Source organism: Callospermophilus lateralis, chromosome 7 (assembly GCF_048772815.1).
Source record: "Callospermophilus lateralis isolate mCalLat2 chromosome 7, mCalLat2.hap1, whole genome shotgun sequence".
Classification (NCBI taxonomy): Eukaryota; Metazoa; Chordata; class Mammalia; order Rodentia; family Sciuridae; genus Callospermophilus; species Callospermophilus lateralis.
In genome coordinates, this window is record NC_135311.1 from 131,495,656 (window position 1) to 131,509,528 (window position 13,873).

The 13,873-nt window shown below is 56.5% G+C and overlaps 2 protein-coding genes across 3 annotated transcripts in view; both read left to right on the forward strand.

The window, feature by feature from the left end:
• Positions 1 to 10,444, forward strand: part of Iffo2 (intermediate filament family orphan 2) — a 42,942-nt gene extending 32,498 nt beyond the window's left edge. For both annotated transcript variants that reach the window (XM_076861147.2, XM_076861148.2), the window contains 5 exons: positions 265 to 404; positions 3,770 to 3,890; positions 4,020 to 4,112; positions 4,985 to 5,115; positions 6,242 to 10,444. In XM_076861147.2, coding sequence (XP_076717262.1) covers positions 265 to 404; positions 3,770 to 3,890; positions 4,020 to 4,112; positions 4,985 to 5,115; positions 6,242 to 6,347 — 591 coding nt within the window. In that variant the 3' untranslated portion in view covers positions 6,348 to 10,444. The remainder of the gene's footprint in view (positions 1 to 264; positions 405 to 3,769; positions 3,891 to 4,019; positions 4,113 to 4,984; positions 5,116 to 6,241) is intronic.
• Positions 10,445 to 12,154: 1,710 nt separating this feature from the next.
• Positions 12,155 to 13,873, forward strand: part of Aldh4a1 (aldehyde dehydrogenase 4 family member A1) — a 29,690-nt gene continuing 27,971 nt past the window's right edge. The window contains exon 1 of the mRNA XM_076861157.2: positions 12,155 to 12,248. Within this exon, the coding sequence (XP_076717272.2) occupies positions 12,187 to 12,248 (62 nt within the window). The 5' untranslated portion in view covers positions 12,155 to 12,186. The remainder of the gene's footprint in view (positions 12,249 to 13,873) is intronic.

Genomic DNA, 13,873 nt, shown 5'->3' on the forward strand with positions numbered 1-13,873 from the left:
TGGTGGAGGGCCAGCTGAGGTGGTCCAACCATCAGGCCTCCCAGGGAGGGCAGGGTCCGGGCCACCTGTATTCTTCACCCTGCATGTCACCCCTCACGCTTCCTGCTAACGCCGCCCGCTTCTTAGAGGACCTGCACACCTTCCCTGCAGTGGCTGGCCCTGGCCACGCTCCATCACCCTCCGAGATGCCGGTTTCCTTTTCCGCCCACCCCCACTCTCCTTCCCAGCCCCCCAGTGACCGTGATCTCTTCCTTTCCGGTCCAGGTGGTCCCCAAGAAGAAAGAGCGTAAGGTGACTTCGGACGATGACATCTCTGAACAGGATGGAGAGGTGAACCGGTTCTCGGACGACGAGGTTGGCTCCATGAACATCACGGACGAGATGAAGCGCATGTTTAACCAGCTGTGAGTGTCCCCGTGCCCAGGTGGCCGGCGGGATGGGCTGGGCCCTGGGGCCTGGGCTGAGAGTGCCCACAGGGGTGTTGGTGTGCGTAGGGCAGTGTTCTGGAGGAATTCATGTTCAACAGGGATAGTCTGGAAGTTTTGTGGTTTCAGCCTCTGTTGGAAGCTGGAGAAGGTGAGGTGTCCCGGGGCTCAGGGCACAGTCGACAGGGCCTGATAGCGCTGCTGAGTCTGGACATGGTGAGGCATGTGTGCTATTTCCCTCCATCCCTCTCCGTCCTCTCTTTTAGAATCCTCACCTCCAGAAGGGAGGTCAGAGGAGGGATTGCTTTGGCTGGGGAGAGGGGTGCTCTTGCCTGGTTGGGATGAGGGACTGGGCTGTCCCCTCCCTGCTCATGTGTAGAAGGGTCTGTGCCTGTGGATGTCATGAATCTAGAAGGAGCCAGAGGTGCAGTGGTCTTCTTGTGGGCTGTTCCTGATCAGGCCCAGGCACCCCTCACGTCCCTCTGCCTTGGTGGGCTGGCTGGGCCACCCTCTCAGGGCCTTGGAAGGGCCACGGCATTCTCCGAATGTCCTCCACGCTGAGGTGCTTCTCGGCCAAGGTGCTCAGCCGGTGCCCGGGATTCAGACCTGGGCTGCGTCGAGAGAGCGTGCTCCCGCCTCGAGATGCCGCCCAATCATGGCAGAATCAGCCAGGCATGGTCAGGTGGCCAGAGCCAGCCTGTGCCATCTCTGGGAAGCTGACTGTACACATGTGCTACCTGTGTGCAGGCACAGTGAGGTCACATGAGTCACTTAAAAATTGCCATTGCGGGAAATTGGCAGATGCTCACCATCAGGGCTTCCCGCCCCGCCCCCGGAGAGCTGGTGAGCCAGAACTCCCCGGGTATGGCCGACCTGCGGCCCACGTGGCCTTGGCTTGTCCGTGCTGTGTTCTTGACCCAGATGCATCTTGAATCCACGTAGTATCCTGGTGGGATGGGGAGGGGCAGCAGGTCAGCCGCGGGCACTGGGTGAGAGGCAGGGCAGGCTTGGGCCTTGATCTGTGGGTCTGCCTTTCCCTCTGGCCACTGGCCTGCTCTCCCCCTGGAGTCCCTTGTAGTTGGGACCCTGAGAACGCAGCTTTTCCCTGGGCCTCCCAGCTGTGAGGCTGGCTTGGCATCACCTTGTCCCTGGAGCGTGCCACCAGCCCCTTTGTCATACAGAGGAGGAAATGGGCTCAGAGAGGGCATGCGGGCGCGAGGACCAGGAAGAGCCAGGCCCCAGCTCTGGGTCCAGTGCTTTGTCCCTCTTCCATGTCTGCATCACTGTCCCTCTCTGGTCCCTTTTCACTAAGCCAGGCTGACTGTGTGGATGAGGTGACAGGGGCAAGAGCTACAACTGGGGGGGGGCTGGGAGCCCCCTGCCTGTTTCTCCCCTGGGCCTGTAGGGCTGCATTTTGGAGGTTTGCTATTGAGGGTGGCGAGGAGACCCCCAGACCCTGATTCACCTTACAACCCGATCGCATGCGCTCATCTTCTGCTGACAGAGGCCTTTTGAAAATAACCATCGGTGGGGTCCGGGTTTTCTGAATGTCACTGTGACACTCGCGAGCCTAGGACAGTGGAATGCCACAGAGACCCTAGGTCGGTTCCACGTGGTTGAGCGAAAGGGCTTCTCTGAAGACATCATTGTCCTCATTTTCGTGTTAAGCTGACCAGGTTGGGTGAACGGGACAGGGCACACACCAGACATGGCTCCTGTGTGTAAAAAGCGTGCTCAGGTCCAAGCCAGGCCAGACCCGTGCAGCAGCGTCCACAGGTCTGCATGAGGCTCAGGATCTTGTTACATTTATCTGGTTGCAAAGTGGCCTTAGTTAAAAAATAAATAGATAAATCCTGTGATCTTTTTGCTTGATCCCTGTGTCCTGCATTTCCAGGGGAGGTGGCAGGGACCCAATGGACAGGCCCTGGCTTTCCCTCTAACTTATCCGCTAGCTGTGGACCCACGCCAGAGGCCGCTCCGGGCCAGTTCTAGCCAAGTCTTTGAACAGACGCGCCCATGTCAGTGCTATTTTGTTTTGATCCGAATCAGTTGCTTGGGCTTCTGACCAAGGAAAAAGGGAGGAACTTGCTGCCTCTCTGCCTGGGGCCAGCCCTCCTCCTCTGGCCGCCACCGCGGGATGGGGAGGCTCTTGCTCTTGTCTATCTTCCTGTCCTTCCTGGCCCGCCATCCCCAGCCACCAGGTTTCCTTCAGATCCCAGGCACTGGGAAGGAAGTGAAGTCAGGAGTGGAGTATGTGAACTGTGACTGGGTGACCCAGTGGCTCCTGGTGGCGCCTCCCTCTCCATCCCAGCCCTAGATCTTGTCCTTGGATTCATGGGGCCACCTACAGGCTCCTGCAGGAACAGCTGTTGGGTAGGGAACCTGCCCAGTCTGACTCCAGGGGGCGCTGGAGGCAATTTCCCAGAGGTCCCCAACCCATTCCATTGTAGGATGGTTGGGAACAGTGCCCCAGAGGGTCCAGGAAGGGACTGCTGGGGGCAGTGCAGGCCGGGGTGCAACCCAGGGCTGGAAGTCTGAGAACAGGATCCCACCCTCTGTACCACTGATGTGTTCAAGTCCTAGACTCAGCCCTCCCATGGGACAGTGGGTGTGTTGGATGGAATGATCACTAATGTCCCCTCTAGTTGGGTTACCAGGGCCTCTTGGGGGCCCCTTATTCCTGGGCAAATGCTTGGTCAACTTCCAGTTGTAGCCAGTTGGGAGGCTCTAAAACCTTCAGGTTTTTTATTCAAGTCTAGTTTCAGCATGTAGGAGTCCTATGTGCCTTCTGTCCTATCCCTGATATCCTGATGTCCATTGTGTGTGTCACCTCGTATCCCTGGGTCTCATTTTCTCACCTGTAAAATTGGAATAATAATCATGCTTACCTCATAGGGTTGTTTTGGGGTAGAATTGGTTGCATTTCAATACAAGTGTTTGTTCATATTTATTTTCATAATAAAAATATATTGTAATACAAATATTTTTTTAAATGCATGCTCAGTGGCTAGTCCAGGCTCTGTCAAAAAAAAAAAAAAAAAGATTGGACTTGAGAGGAAGATGTCTCTAGTCTCTATTAATTAAAGCCTGGTGTCTTAAAAAAAATCCTTAGATGTGTGTGTGTGTATAATATAAATTGTACAAATAAAGCGTAAATACATTCTGCATTTCACAAGAGTTAGACTCTTTTTGGATATGACAAGTGACCTCGGTGTCTGGCACTCCCATCTTTGTTAAGAAGCTGGCAGGCCGTACCATAATGGAAGACACCCCCCTCTGTCCCCGGTGTAGGCTGCTGGAACCTGGCTTGGGTTCACTTGTGCCCTCTGATGTCACCCCCATAGGCGGGAGACCTTTGACTTCGATGACGACTGTGACAGCCTGACGTGGGAGGAGAACGAGGACACGCTGCTGCTCTGGGAAGATTTCACCAACTGCAACCCCAGCATCGACCTCCAGGCCGAGGTGGGCCCGGGGCCTGCATCCTGAAGGCTGGGGGCTGGGGGCAGCGCCTTCCCACGACCCCGCAACCCTGTTCTTCCCGTGCAGCCCCCACCACCCAGCTCAATGGTCCCTTCTGTCCTGTTTCCCCAGCAAGAGGAGAATTTGGGCAACTTGATCCACGAGACCGAGTCCTTCTTCAAGACGAGAGACAAGGAGTACCAGGAGACCATAGGCCAGATTGAGGTGAGGCTCCCCCGGTCCACATGGCTGCCGCTCCTGGTGATCAAGGGTCACACGGGTGCGGGCTGGAAGGTGGGGTGAGCACAGGCTCAGGAGTCAGGAGGCCTTGGATTCCCTGCCTGGTGTTGGAGTCCCATCTTCCTTAGGTCTTCGGTTCCTGGGCTATAAGATGGGGATACTGACCCCTGCCTGCCCCGAGAGTCTTTTGGTTTTTTAATTATTCATTTGAGATGAGGATCCTAGAGTAACCAGAGCTGGCATTTGAGTGATCTGGAGCAACGGTAGGCACAGGGTGAGCCCTTCACAGGCACATGCTCCTGGTGTCCTTACGTCCTTATGGACCGCAGGAACTGTGTTCCCATAATACAGAGGAGGAGATGAGGTTAAAAGAAACCAAGCGCCTCGCCCACGCCTCGCAGCCAGGAAGCAGCGCACAGGCCTGTTCTCTCCAGGGGCTGTGCACGGGACCACTCTATAGGGGACAGCTCATGCTGTCACCATGCTGGGGAAGGAGATCTCAGGGCCTTCCCTGGAGGGAGCGCCGTTTGGTACAGGAGAAGGGGTAGAGGAGAAGGGCCAGAGCCACGGACGAGGCAGGACGGCTCTAGTCATTGCTGAGCAAGGAGGAGTCGCCACACTCGGTGGGACAATCAGGAGGCACTGCCTCGGGGTTGCCAAGCAACCCTTCCCCTTTGACCAGAAGCACTAGCAAAGGACGTGGACCAGGCAGCAGAGGGCGAGGGGCCAGTGTCCACGAGGCAAGGTCCCGAGGGCGTGGTGCAGTGGGACCCCAGAGAGGGAGGGAGGAGGGAGGTCTCCGAGGGATCTGCCACAAAGATGGCTTGTCCTCACTTATCCCCTGGGGTTCCTCCCAGCTGGAGCTGGCCACAGCCAAGAGTGACATGAACCGGCACCTGCACGAGTACATGGAGATGTGCAGCATGAAGCGGGGCCTGGACGTGCAGATGGAGACCTGCCGCCGGCTCATCAAAGGCTCTGCAGACAGGTGGGCACCTGGCCTCCCGGGGAGTCAGTGGCGGGTCCTCAGGGGGGCTCCTGGGCTGCCCCTCACAACCTGCCTAAGTGTCATCTTCCCACCCGTCGGTCTGTCCACCCACCCACCCACCCACCCATGCAACCACCGTGCACCCTGTGAACATGAGCCCACCTACTGTGTGCTGGGTGGCTTACCCAGCTCACCTCATGGAACTCCCACAGCAACCCTGTCTCCTCCGGTTCAGCGGGTACTTGCCAAAGGCCTGCTGTGTGCGAGGCCTTGGGATCCAGAAATGAGGAGTCGGGGCCTCAGCGCTCAGGGGGCCGTGGGGAGGTGGGCATGGCCCTCCCCCACTGCGGGGGCTCGGGCTCCCATTGGTCTGTCGGAAGTGAATTCCCTTCTTCCTTTCCCGTCTCCCAACCCAGGGCCAGATGGGTCTGTCCCCAGGAGACTGACATGCATCAGGCCTTGCCCACAAAGAGCGAGCCCTGGCCTTCAGGACACACAGCTTTGTTGGGGGTCAGGCACGCTGATAATAGAATCACACGCGGAGAATGCTTGGCCTAGAGCACAGAGCCGTGCGGCTCGCAATCCCGGCTCTTGTGATGGCTGTCACAAGAGAGGCAGCTCTGTGGGGAGCAGTGTGTGCTCAGCCTGGCCTATCTTTAACTCGTGGAATCCCCAGAACACACTACTATTACAGGCAGGTGAAACAGCTTGCCCCTGTCCCCCAGCCAAGTGTGATGGAGCCCGAATTGCAGTACAGCGTTGTTAACCTCCAGCTGGGGCAGCCTCCTTTCCATTCTGGGTTATTTGAGGTTTAGTGAGCACCTACTATGTGTCTGGGCCTGGATGGGATGATTGCAGGATAGGAACCAAGCTTGATCCATGGCCCCTGCTCCCGAGGAGATTTCTGCCTGGTGAAGCCAAGCACCCAAGTGGAGGCCGGGGCCCGGGAACTCTCGAGTCAAGTTCAACTCAGGAGCTTGAAGGTTCCTATACAAACAGAGCAAGGGCAGGGTTTAGGGCAGGACCCCTCTGAGAGCAGATGGTGTAGGGTGGCTGCTCGGCTTTCCTGCCCCTTGATCCCCTCAGGAGCCCCATGCCGACTGTCCCGTTTCCCCGTGTTTCCCAGGAATTCGCCGTCCCCCAGCTCTGTGGCCAGCAGCGACTCAGGAAGTACAGACGAAATCCAAGATGAGCTGGAGCGGGAGGGGGACGTGGAGCCTATGGTCAGCTGATGACGGAGCCCCAGGCACCTGGTGGTCTTGGTGATGGGCCTGCGCCCCTTCTCTCCAGGGGGCCAGGAAGGCTCCTCCCAGGGGCTCCAGTCCTCACCACACAGACTTCCTCTGCCTTCCCTTCTCTGGAGGCCCCAAGGGACCGCTGCTTCCTTCCACCGCCCCCACGACCAGTGCCCCTCTCCATCCACCCCCCACCCAAGGAATGGTGCTGTCAATTTCTATTGTTCTCCACGTTACAAATGCAGACTTCTGTCGGAGGATGCAGTGTGAACTGTGCCTTCTCCCTTAAGCTGAGCCACTTTGAGCTCCAAAGATTTATTCCCGGCAGGTGTTTTTATACAAAACTCCAAGGTGAGGGCGGGCCCGGGCCGGTATCGCGTGGTTTCTACCCTCCCACCTGCTGCTCTGATTGGCGTGAGCTTTGCCCTCCCTTTCTCTGTTGCTGACACCCGAGTGCTCTCCCTTCCCCGGGAAGGAGCTCTTGCCTCTGGGCCTCGCGGGGACCTCCTGGGCCCTCACTTCCTGAAAGAGAAAGGTGGAAGGAAGGGAGGGAGACCAATTTTTATTTTCTGTCTTGGATCTAGTGGCAAAGTAGAGGGACAAGGCACTGTGGGGGGCGGGGGGTGGAGCCTCACTGTGTTTAAACTACTATGCAAAAAAAACAAAACAAAAAGCAGCTTGCCTTATATCTCCCTGGATGGCAGGCCCTCCCCCGGAGCTGGGAGGGAGGCTGAGGTTGGAGCCATCTCCCTTGAAGCCTCCGAGGGTGCGCGTCCGTAGGTCCAGGTTGGGAGCGAGGCCGGCGTTCCTGCCGGGCCCGCCCCACCTGACCACTCGCTTTCTTGGGGACCTCTGTGGGTTGGGTTGGGCTTGGGGCGCTTTTATTGTCCTGATGACTTGATGTTCTCCTCTCCCTCTCCAGCCAATAATAAGGATTTATAGAGCTGTAATTTCTCTGTGAGAAAGTCTGAAGGGGCCAGGCCTGGTACCTCTTCCGTCCATGGTAGGGCTCCCATGGGTGCCCGCCTGCTGCCATCTGGGTTCTCCACTGTCCTGTGGTCACCTGGTATTAGGCCACTGGCAGGAAAGAGGCATTGGAAAGGGAAGCGGAGGGAGGTGGCAGGGGCTGCTGGTGGGTTAGTGTCTGGAGGTGGCTTGAGGAGAACCCCAGTGGGGGCCGTCCCTGTTCTGCGCATGGACACGTGAGCCTTTTTCCGTCATTCACTTTACCCACCAGCTGGGGAGTTCATCTGAGCCAGTATCTCCCCGCGGTTTGAGGGGGCCTGAGTTGGAGGGCCATTTGTTGAGACCACCCACCAAATCTCAGCTGGGAATCAGTCTAGCAGGCTTCCTCCCCACCGTGTGTCCACTCCAGTGGGTGGGTGCCCATTTTTGTTTTTTGTTGGCCCAGGAGCTCCCTCTGGAGGTCAAAGAAACAAAAACATGCCCCCTGGTGGGCTGAGGAGCACTCTGGCTGGAGAGGGTCGGTGGTTCCCTGACTCCCCTCTGCAGGGTGCCACTGGCCATTCAGGGCCTTCTGTCGTCCATTTTCCCCACGTTTTGCCGTCTTAAAACCATTGTACATAACATTCATCAATATGTGGAGAGAGAGAGAGAGAGAGAGAGAGAGAGAGAGAGAGAGTCATTGCCCGTGATATAATTTATCAGAATCTGGTGGTGTTTCTCCTGAGCTTTCCCCTTTGTTTTATTTGGGGGGGGGGCATCTGCTTGCCCCCGGGCAGTCTGGCGGCACGGCCTCTGACCTCCTCATCTCTCGATGGCCAGGCTGCTCCTTTGGCAGGTACTTGGAGGGATGAAGGTTTTGGAAGAGGGACAGCCCCTCCCCCCTCCTCACTGGCCCTTGTTGTAAAGGTTACAGGGTTCACACACATCTGATTATTATTATTGTTGTTGTTGTTGTTTTATTTTGATTTTAACCAAAGGTTATCGGAGCTGGTTGGGCTTAGACCTCAGCTGCTGAAGAGATTTCCCATTTCCATGAGGGCAGGAAGATGGCCGCCCCCGTGGGTGTCCCCAGCCTGGGGCTGAGGGAGGCGTCCAGGGCTGAGGGGTGGGAGACGGGCAGGCTGGGTGGGAGCCAGCCCTGGGCTGTTCCTCCAGGTGGTGGGAGGGTCACAGACCTATCTTTAGTTAGGACGGTTAGGCAGCCGTGTAAGTGTCTGGGGGACAGAGGTCCCGGTGGCGGTGGTGTCCTGTGGTATTAGTTTGCTTCCCCCTTCTCCACATAGGCCATTTGTCTTCAGGGTGCTCTGATTTGTCCAGGGAGTGTGAGAATGGCCGGTGCCAGAGAGGGACCCTGGCCCGAGCGTCCCTTCCTGCTGGCTCCCACCACCTGCTCTCCTCTGGGGAGCTGAGGCCTTGGGGCAGTGGCGAGGAGAGCAGACCAGGGTGTGGCCAGCGGCCTCCTGGGCAGGGCCCTGGGTCTCGCCTGGTCACTGTCCGCTCCACTCTTTAAGTTGGTTGCCAGTGGCCCTGCTTGACCCCTGGCCACGAGCCCACAGCTTGCCAAGAAAGGCCCCACCGCTCACTGGGGCAGCACGTGGCCCAGTTGGGGCCAGCTGGTCCGTCCTTTGTAAAGCTGTAAATACTTCATTTTTTGGGTTTTCTATTCCTAAGCCCGGTGTCATATTGACACTGGTATTTTAGACTCGTTCTCAGATGGGCTCTCCTGGCTGCCCTCTCTCACTCTCACTCTCCTAGGTTTGGGGGTTTTATACATCCACAGGATGGGGGAGCAGCAGAGAAGGTAGCGTTCTTTTGACTCCCTGGTTGGTTGTGAAACACACACACAACACACACACACACACACACTCCTCTGAGACTCTGAACCGTGAAAAAAATGATTGGCCAGCAAACACATTTTGCTTTCTCATGGCAATATGACTGGAGGCTCCGGAGGACCGTCCGTCCTGGACTCCGCCCTGGAGCTCAGATGACTCCGGAGAGTCCAACTACTTTGGCTTGGGGTGGGAGGAAAGGGGGTGGGGCAGGGGATAATATAAAGGTGTAACTTAAGCTAAATGTAATCTATTTATAAAGCAAGAGACTCTCATCTATTTTTATGAAAGGAAAGGTTTTTTAAATCTAGGGTAGGCAGTTGAGGGAGCCCAGCATTTTTCTGTGGACAAGATATTCTGCATGTTGCTGTTGGATTTCATATAATCAGTACCCCCAGCCCCTGACTTGCTTTCCTGACCTCATCCACACCCAAGAGCACATTCAGCAGAGAGGAGCCCACTCCACCCTGTCTCCTTCTCCCCTGATCCCTCCACTCTTTGGAAGTCTTGGTGGGGGGAGGCACTTTCAGAGGTAGGTGGGCGGCAGGGATTTCCAAATAGAGGGGAGTGGTTGGAAAAGGGGGCATTTGGTAGGGGACAAGCTCTGCTTCAGTCAGCTCTGATTAGGTACCCCAGCTCTGATCTGCCAGTCGGCTGTGTTGGGAGGGGGCTGGGAAGCAGCAGGCTGTGGGTGGTGATAGGGCCGAGGGCTCGGGAGCACAAGACCTCCTTTGGACCCGGGTCTTAGTGGGTCCCAGATGTCAGGCAGCCAGGGCAGGTCTGGAAATTCCCTAAGACGCCCGAGAGCAGCCCTGGCTGTGCCTACTCGGGCCCAAGGCTGTAGTCCTTGTGCTCCTGCAGGGTTCTGGACGAAGGACCCAGTATACTGGAGGTTTCCTTAGACCTGGTCCTCCTCTTGGGACAATAAGCTTGGCTCTAGATGGCCACTTTCCTGGAGTGGAGCATCTGATCCCCGGGTGGGTATGGGGAAAGTTGGATTCTCTCTGGGAGGGAGTTTTCTTTCATGGAAGACTTCCTGGCCCAGGATGGGTGCACTGCTCACCGTCTCCCTCCTTCCCAAGCTCTCAAAGACAGGAAGCAAAGCTCCCTACCAAGACCCCTTGGTGGACATTTTAGCATCTACCTGGTTTTTAGTCCTGTCCTATCCCACTGTTGCTGTTTGTCTGCCAGCTGGGTCTGACATCACTGGGAGGGGGGTTTGTACTCACTGAAAGACTACTGATCCTACCGGAAAACCAACCTGTTTACTGTACTGTTGTAAATATCATGCCCTTTATATCCTGTATATTGGCTTCTTTTAAATAAAGTGAAATGTCTTAGATTTGACTGTGCATTTATTTATTTTTAAAAATTGAGGATGCAAGTGATGATGATGGGTTGGGGCGCTGGAAGACAAAGGGCCACATAAACTTATTAGCCAACCCCTGATAAGCAAACTTATTAGCCAACTTATTAGCCAACCCCTGATAAAATGGGGGAAATTTCACTTCACCCATTAACAGGCACCTCACAATACGATCTTTGGTAGAAGAGGAGGGAGGGATTATGATATGTTTTACAGAAGGGGAGGGAGAGCCAGAGAGATGGCACAGCTGTCTGCAATGGAAGTCCTGTTGACCATAAAGCTCCCCTTTCTCAAACCTTTCCAATGTGCCCTCAGAAGCCTCCTTGCTGGGACTGTGCATTGAATACTGCCTCATGTTCTAGTGTATTCTTGTTAATGGCCACATTCAGGGTGACACTATTCCAACACCTGACAGGGCCAAGGAAGAAGAGGAAAAAAACCACCAACAATTAATTCCAAATGCTTCCCCCCCACCATCTCTAAGCCATGACAGTAGTTTCCCTTCCTTTTTGAATATTTAAATGACCCGATGTGTCTTAAACGGTGTAATCTGGTGGAAAAGGAGTGATGGGGGCAGTCTGAGGTGCATGTTATCACCTCCATTTTACAGAAGAGGAAACCGAGACTCGGAGGGGCTAATGTAATTTTCCCAGTGTCATATCAAGGAATCAGAATTGGCATCGGAACGGACTCCTAAGCAGGTTCTCGGTTCACAATGCTGGAGGAAATATAAACAGAGGATGAGAAAAGCCTTAACAGTGTTTCAGAGATGGAGTAGGTTCCCACCCTCAGAAGACTTGAGCATCCGAGTTTTAAATATGTTCGAGTGTTGAACATCGAACAACCTCAAACCCAGAAAACTGAAATTTTCATGGGGTGGGGGTGGGGCGTAGGAACAACTGGTTTTGCTGCCAGCGGCTAAGCACAGACCCGCTAGGTTTTATCTCCCGTGGATCACTAACTGCCAGGAAGCAGGGACTGGGTAACCAGCTGGCCCCGCGCCAGGCCGGGAGGAGGCGGCGGCTGGGCCCGCAGCCAGGAGGCTGGAAGGGGGAGGTTCATCCCAGGGCCTGCAGTCCGGGTAGCGGAGGGGAGCTGCCTGCGGTGTGGCCCTACCGGGTCGATGAGCCTGGCAGCCGAGAGTTGCAGCCCTCCACCCGCCAAGGACGTCGTAGGAGAGGCAAGCAGACCCTGGGGCACCTGTCGTGCGGGTCTGAGGGCGGGGCGCAGCAGGTCCGTCGGCCCTCAGCACGTGCCCCAACCCCGCTCTCTCATTGGCTCCCGCTGCCCCTCTCCCCGGCCCAAGAAGGCTGCGACGGGACCGCCCTGCTGATTGGCCCGGGGGCTTCCAAGTGTTGTTCTGATTGGTCGCTGCGGCTCACGCCCTCTCCTCCCACTGGGCCATACCATATAAAGAGGAGGAGCGAACCTATATGTTTCAGGACTTCTCTTTCAGATTCCCCGTCCCGCGTGACAGCATGGCCTCGATCAGGCAGCACAGACAGGTTTTATTAGCGGAAGGCAGATCCACCTGGTGGGAACCCGAGCTCGGGCGGAGGACGGTCGGCGCGGGCGGGGCGCCCCCTCCCGCCGAGCTGGTGCGCTCCGGGCGGGGCCGCGCAGTCAGGCCGCCAGGGCTGCCAGTCCCGCGACCAGTCCGCCGCAAGCCGAGATGCTGTCACCGCTGTCTGCACTCCGTCGCGCCCTGCTGGCCCGCCCCTGGAGGGTGGCCGGGTGAGTGAGCACCCGTCCTGGCCGGCCCGGCACGGCGCCTGCTGCCCGGGGTCCCCAGGGTCGCTGGGCGGCTCCTCCGCGCCGGACGCCCTCCTTGTGGGACCCTCCAAGTACCCAGCGGGGTACCCAGGGTTGCTTTCTGCCCGAGCTCGCCCCCTCCCGCACCCAGTCCTTCTCCCCACAGGATCCCTCAGCCCCCTCCCCGTCGCTCTCAGTGGTCACCTTCCTTTAGCTAAGGGATCCCCTTCCCGACGCCTGCACCCGGTGGGGTGCTCGGTGCTGGCGTCCCAGGCTCAGAGAGTGGCCTTCTTCACTCATCCTCCTCCACGTGCTAGATATTCAAATTCTCTGGCTTCCCAGCGGGGACCACTTCTATTTTTAGCACACCACGCCCCTCTCCTCCCCACCCTAGTCTCACATTCCGGACCCCCTCTGGCCTTCCGGGAGTCCTCTCCACCGGGATTTCCACCTCTCCCTCTCTCTTCCTCCTACTTTTCAAGTTAATTGTTAGAAAAGACGGACTCCTTTTCCCTGGTAGGTGGAATGATATTTACGCAGCGCTAGGCATTTGGCGTGTGTCCTACTGTGTTAGGATTAAATGATTTAATACACATAAAGTGCACTGAACAGTGCGGGGCGCGGTCGTCATTATCACTTTTATTTAAACTTCTCACTGCCTTGAGGCATAGGCACTATTATTCCAGAAAGTGAAGAAACAGAGGAGCCGTTCCAGGGTGGAGTGGCCTCTAAATCCAGATTTGCAAACCTGGGCACTAAGGAGCTGGGTTCCTGGACCATAGGTGCTCAGTGACAAATGGTCTAAGAACCCTTCCTGCCCTGAGCTGGGGGCCGGAGGAAGCTGGGACATCCACTGCCCCAGAGGGGCTCATAGGATTCTGGTGGGGCTGAGGCATGAACTGCGTCCCCTCTGCCTCGCTTTTGGAACTTGCCTCCGACTTGAGTTTGGTTTGCCTGGCCCCTAGGGCAGTAGCTGGCCATGCCCCCCTGGCTAAGCTCTTTCTGAGTTAATCAGTGTCTCTCTCCCTGCCCCCGTGGCATAAGTTAGTTTTAACTCCTCTGTGTGTTCTCGCAGGGAGGGGATAGGGAAGGACACAGAAGAGGACATGGAACACAGAGGCTTCTCTTCCAAACTAAGATGGGCCAGCCCCACTTGCCAGAGCCTGGGCATGGTCCCATCTGCAGCCTCTCTGTGCACTCTGAGACCACCCCTCTCAGAACCCAAATGGAAGCCCCAGATAGGTAGGGCCATGCAACAGATTCATGTGCTGAGTCCTGGGCAGATGCTCAGCCTACTGCAGGCAGAGATAGCGGGCATTTATGGTGAGTGGGCCTGACGGGGGTTTTCAGCTCAATGAGGGGGAGAGGTGTAGACATAAAGCCCTCTAGTGGGAACCAGTCTGCATTCTAAAGAAAAGCCCATAGTACTATTTGCCAAGCCGTGAAGTCCCACAGGCCCAGCGCTGCGCTATCCCCATCTTACAGATGGGGAGCTGTGTGCCAGTGAGGCAGATGTAGGACCAGAGTCACAGTTGACCTTACTTCACGTTCATGTTCTTAATTACGAGGCCCCTGGGGGTGAAAGGAGAGAGAATGTTTTGCAACAG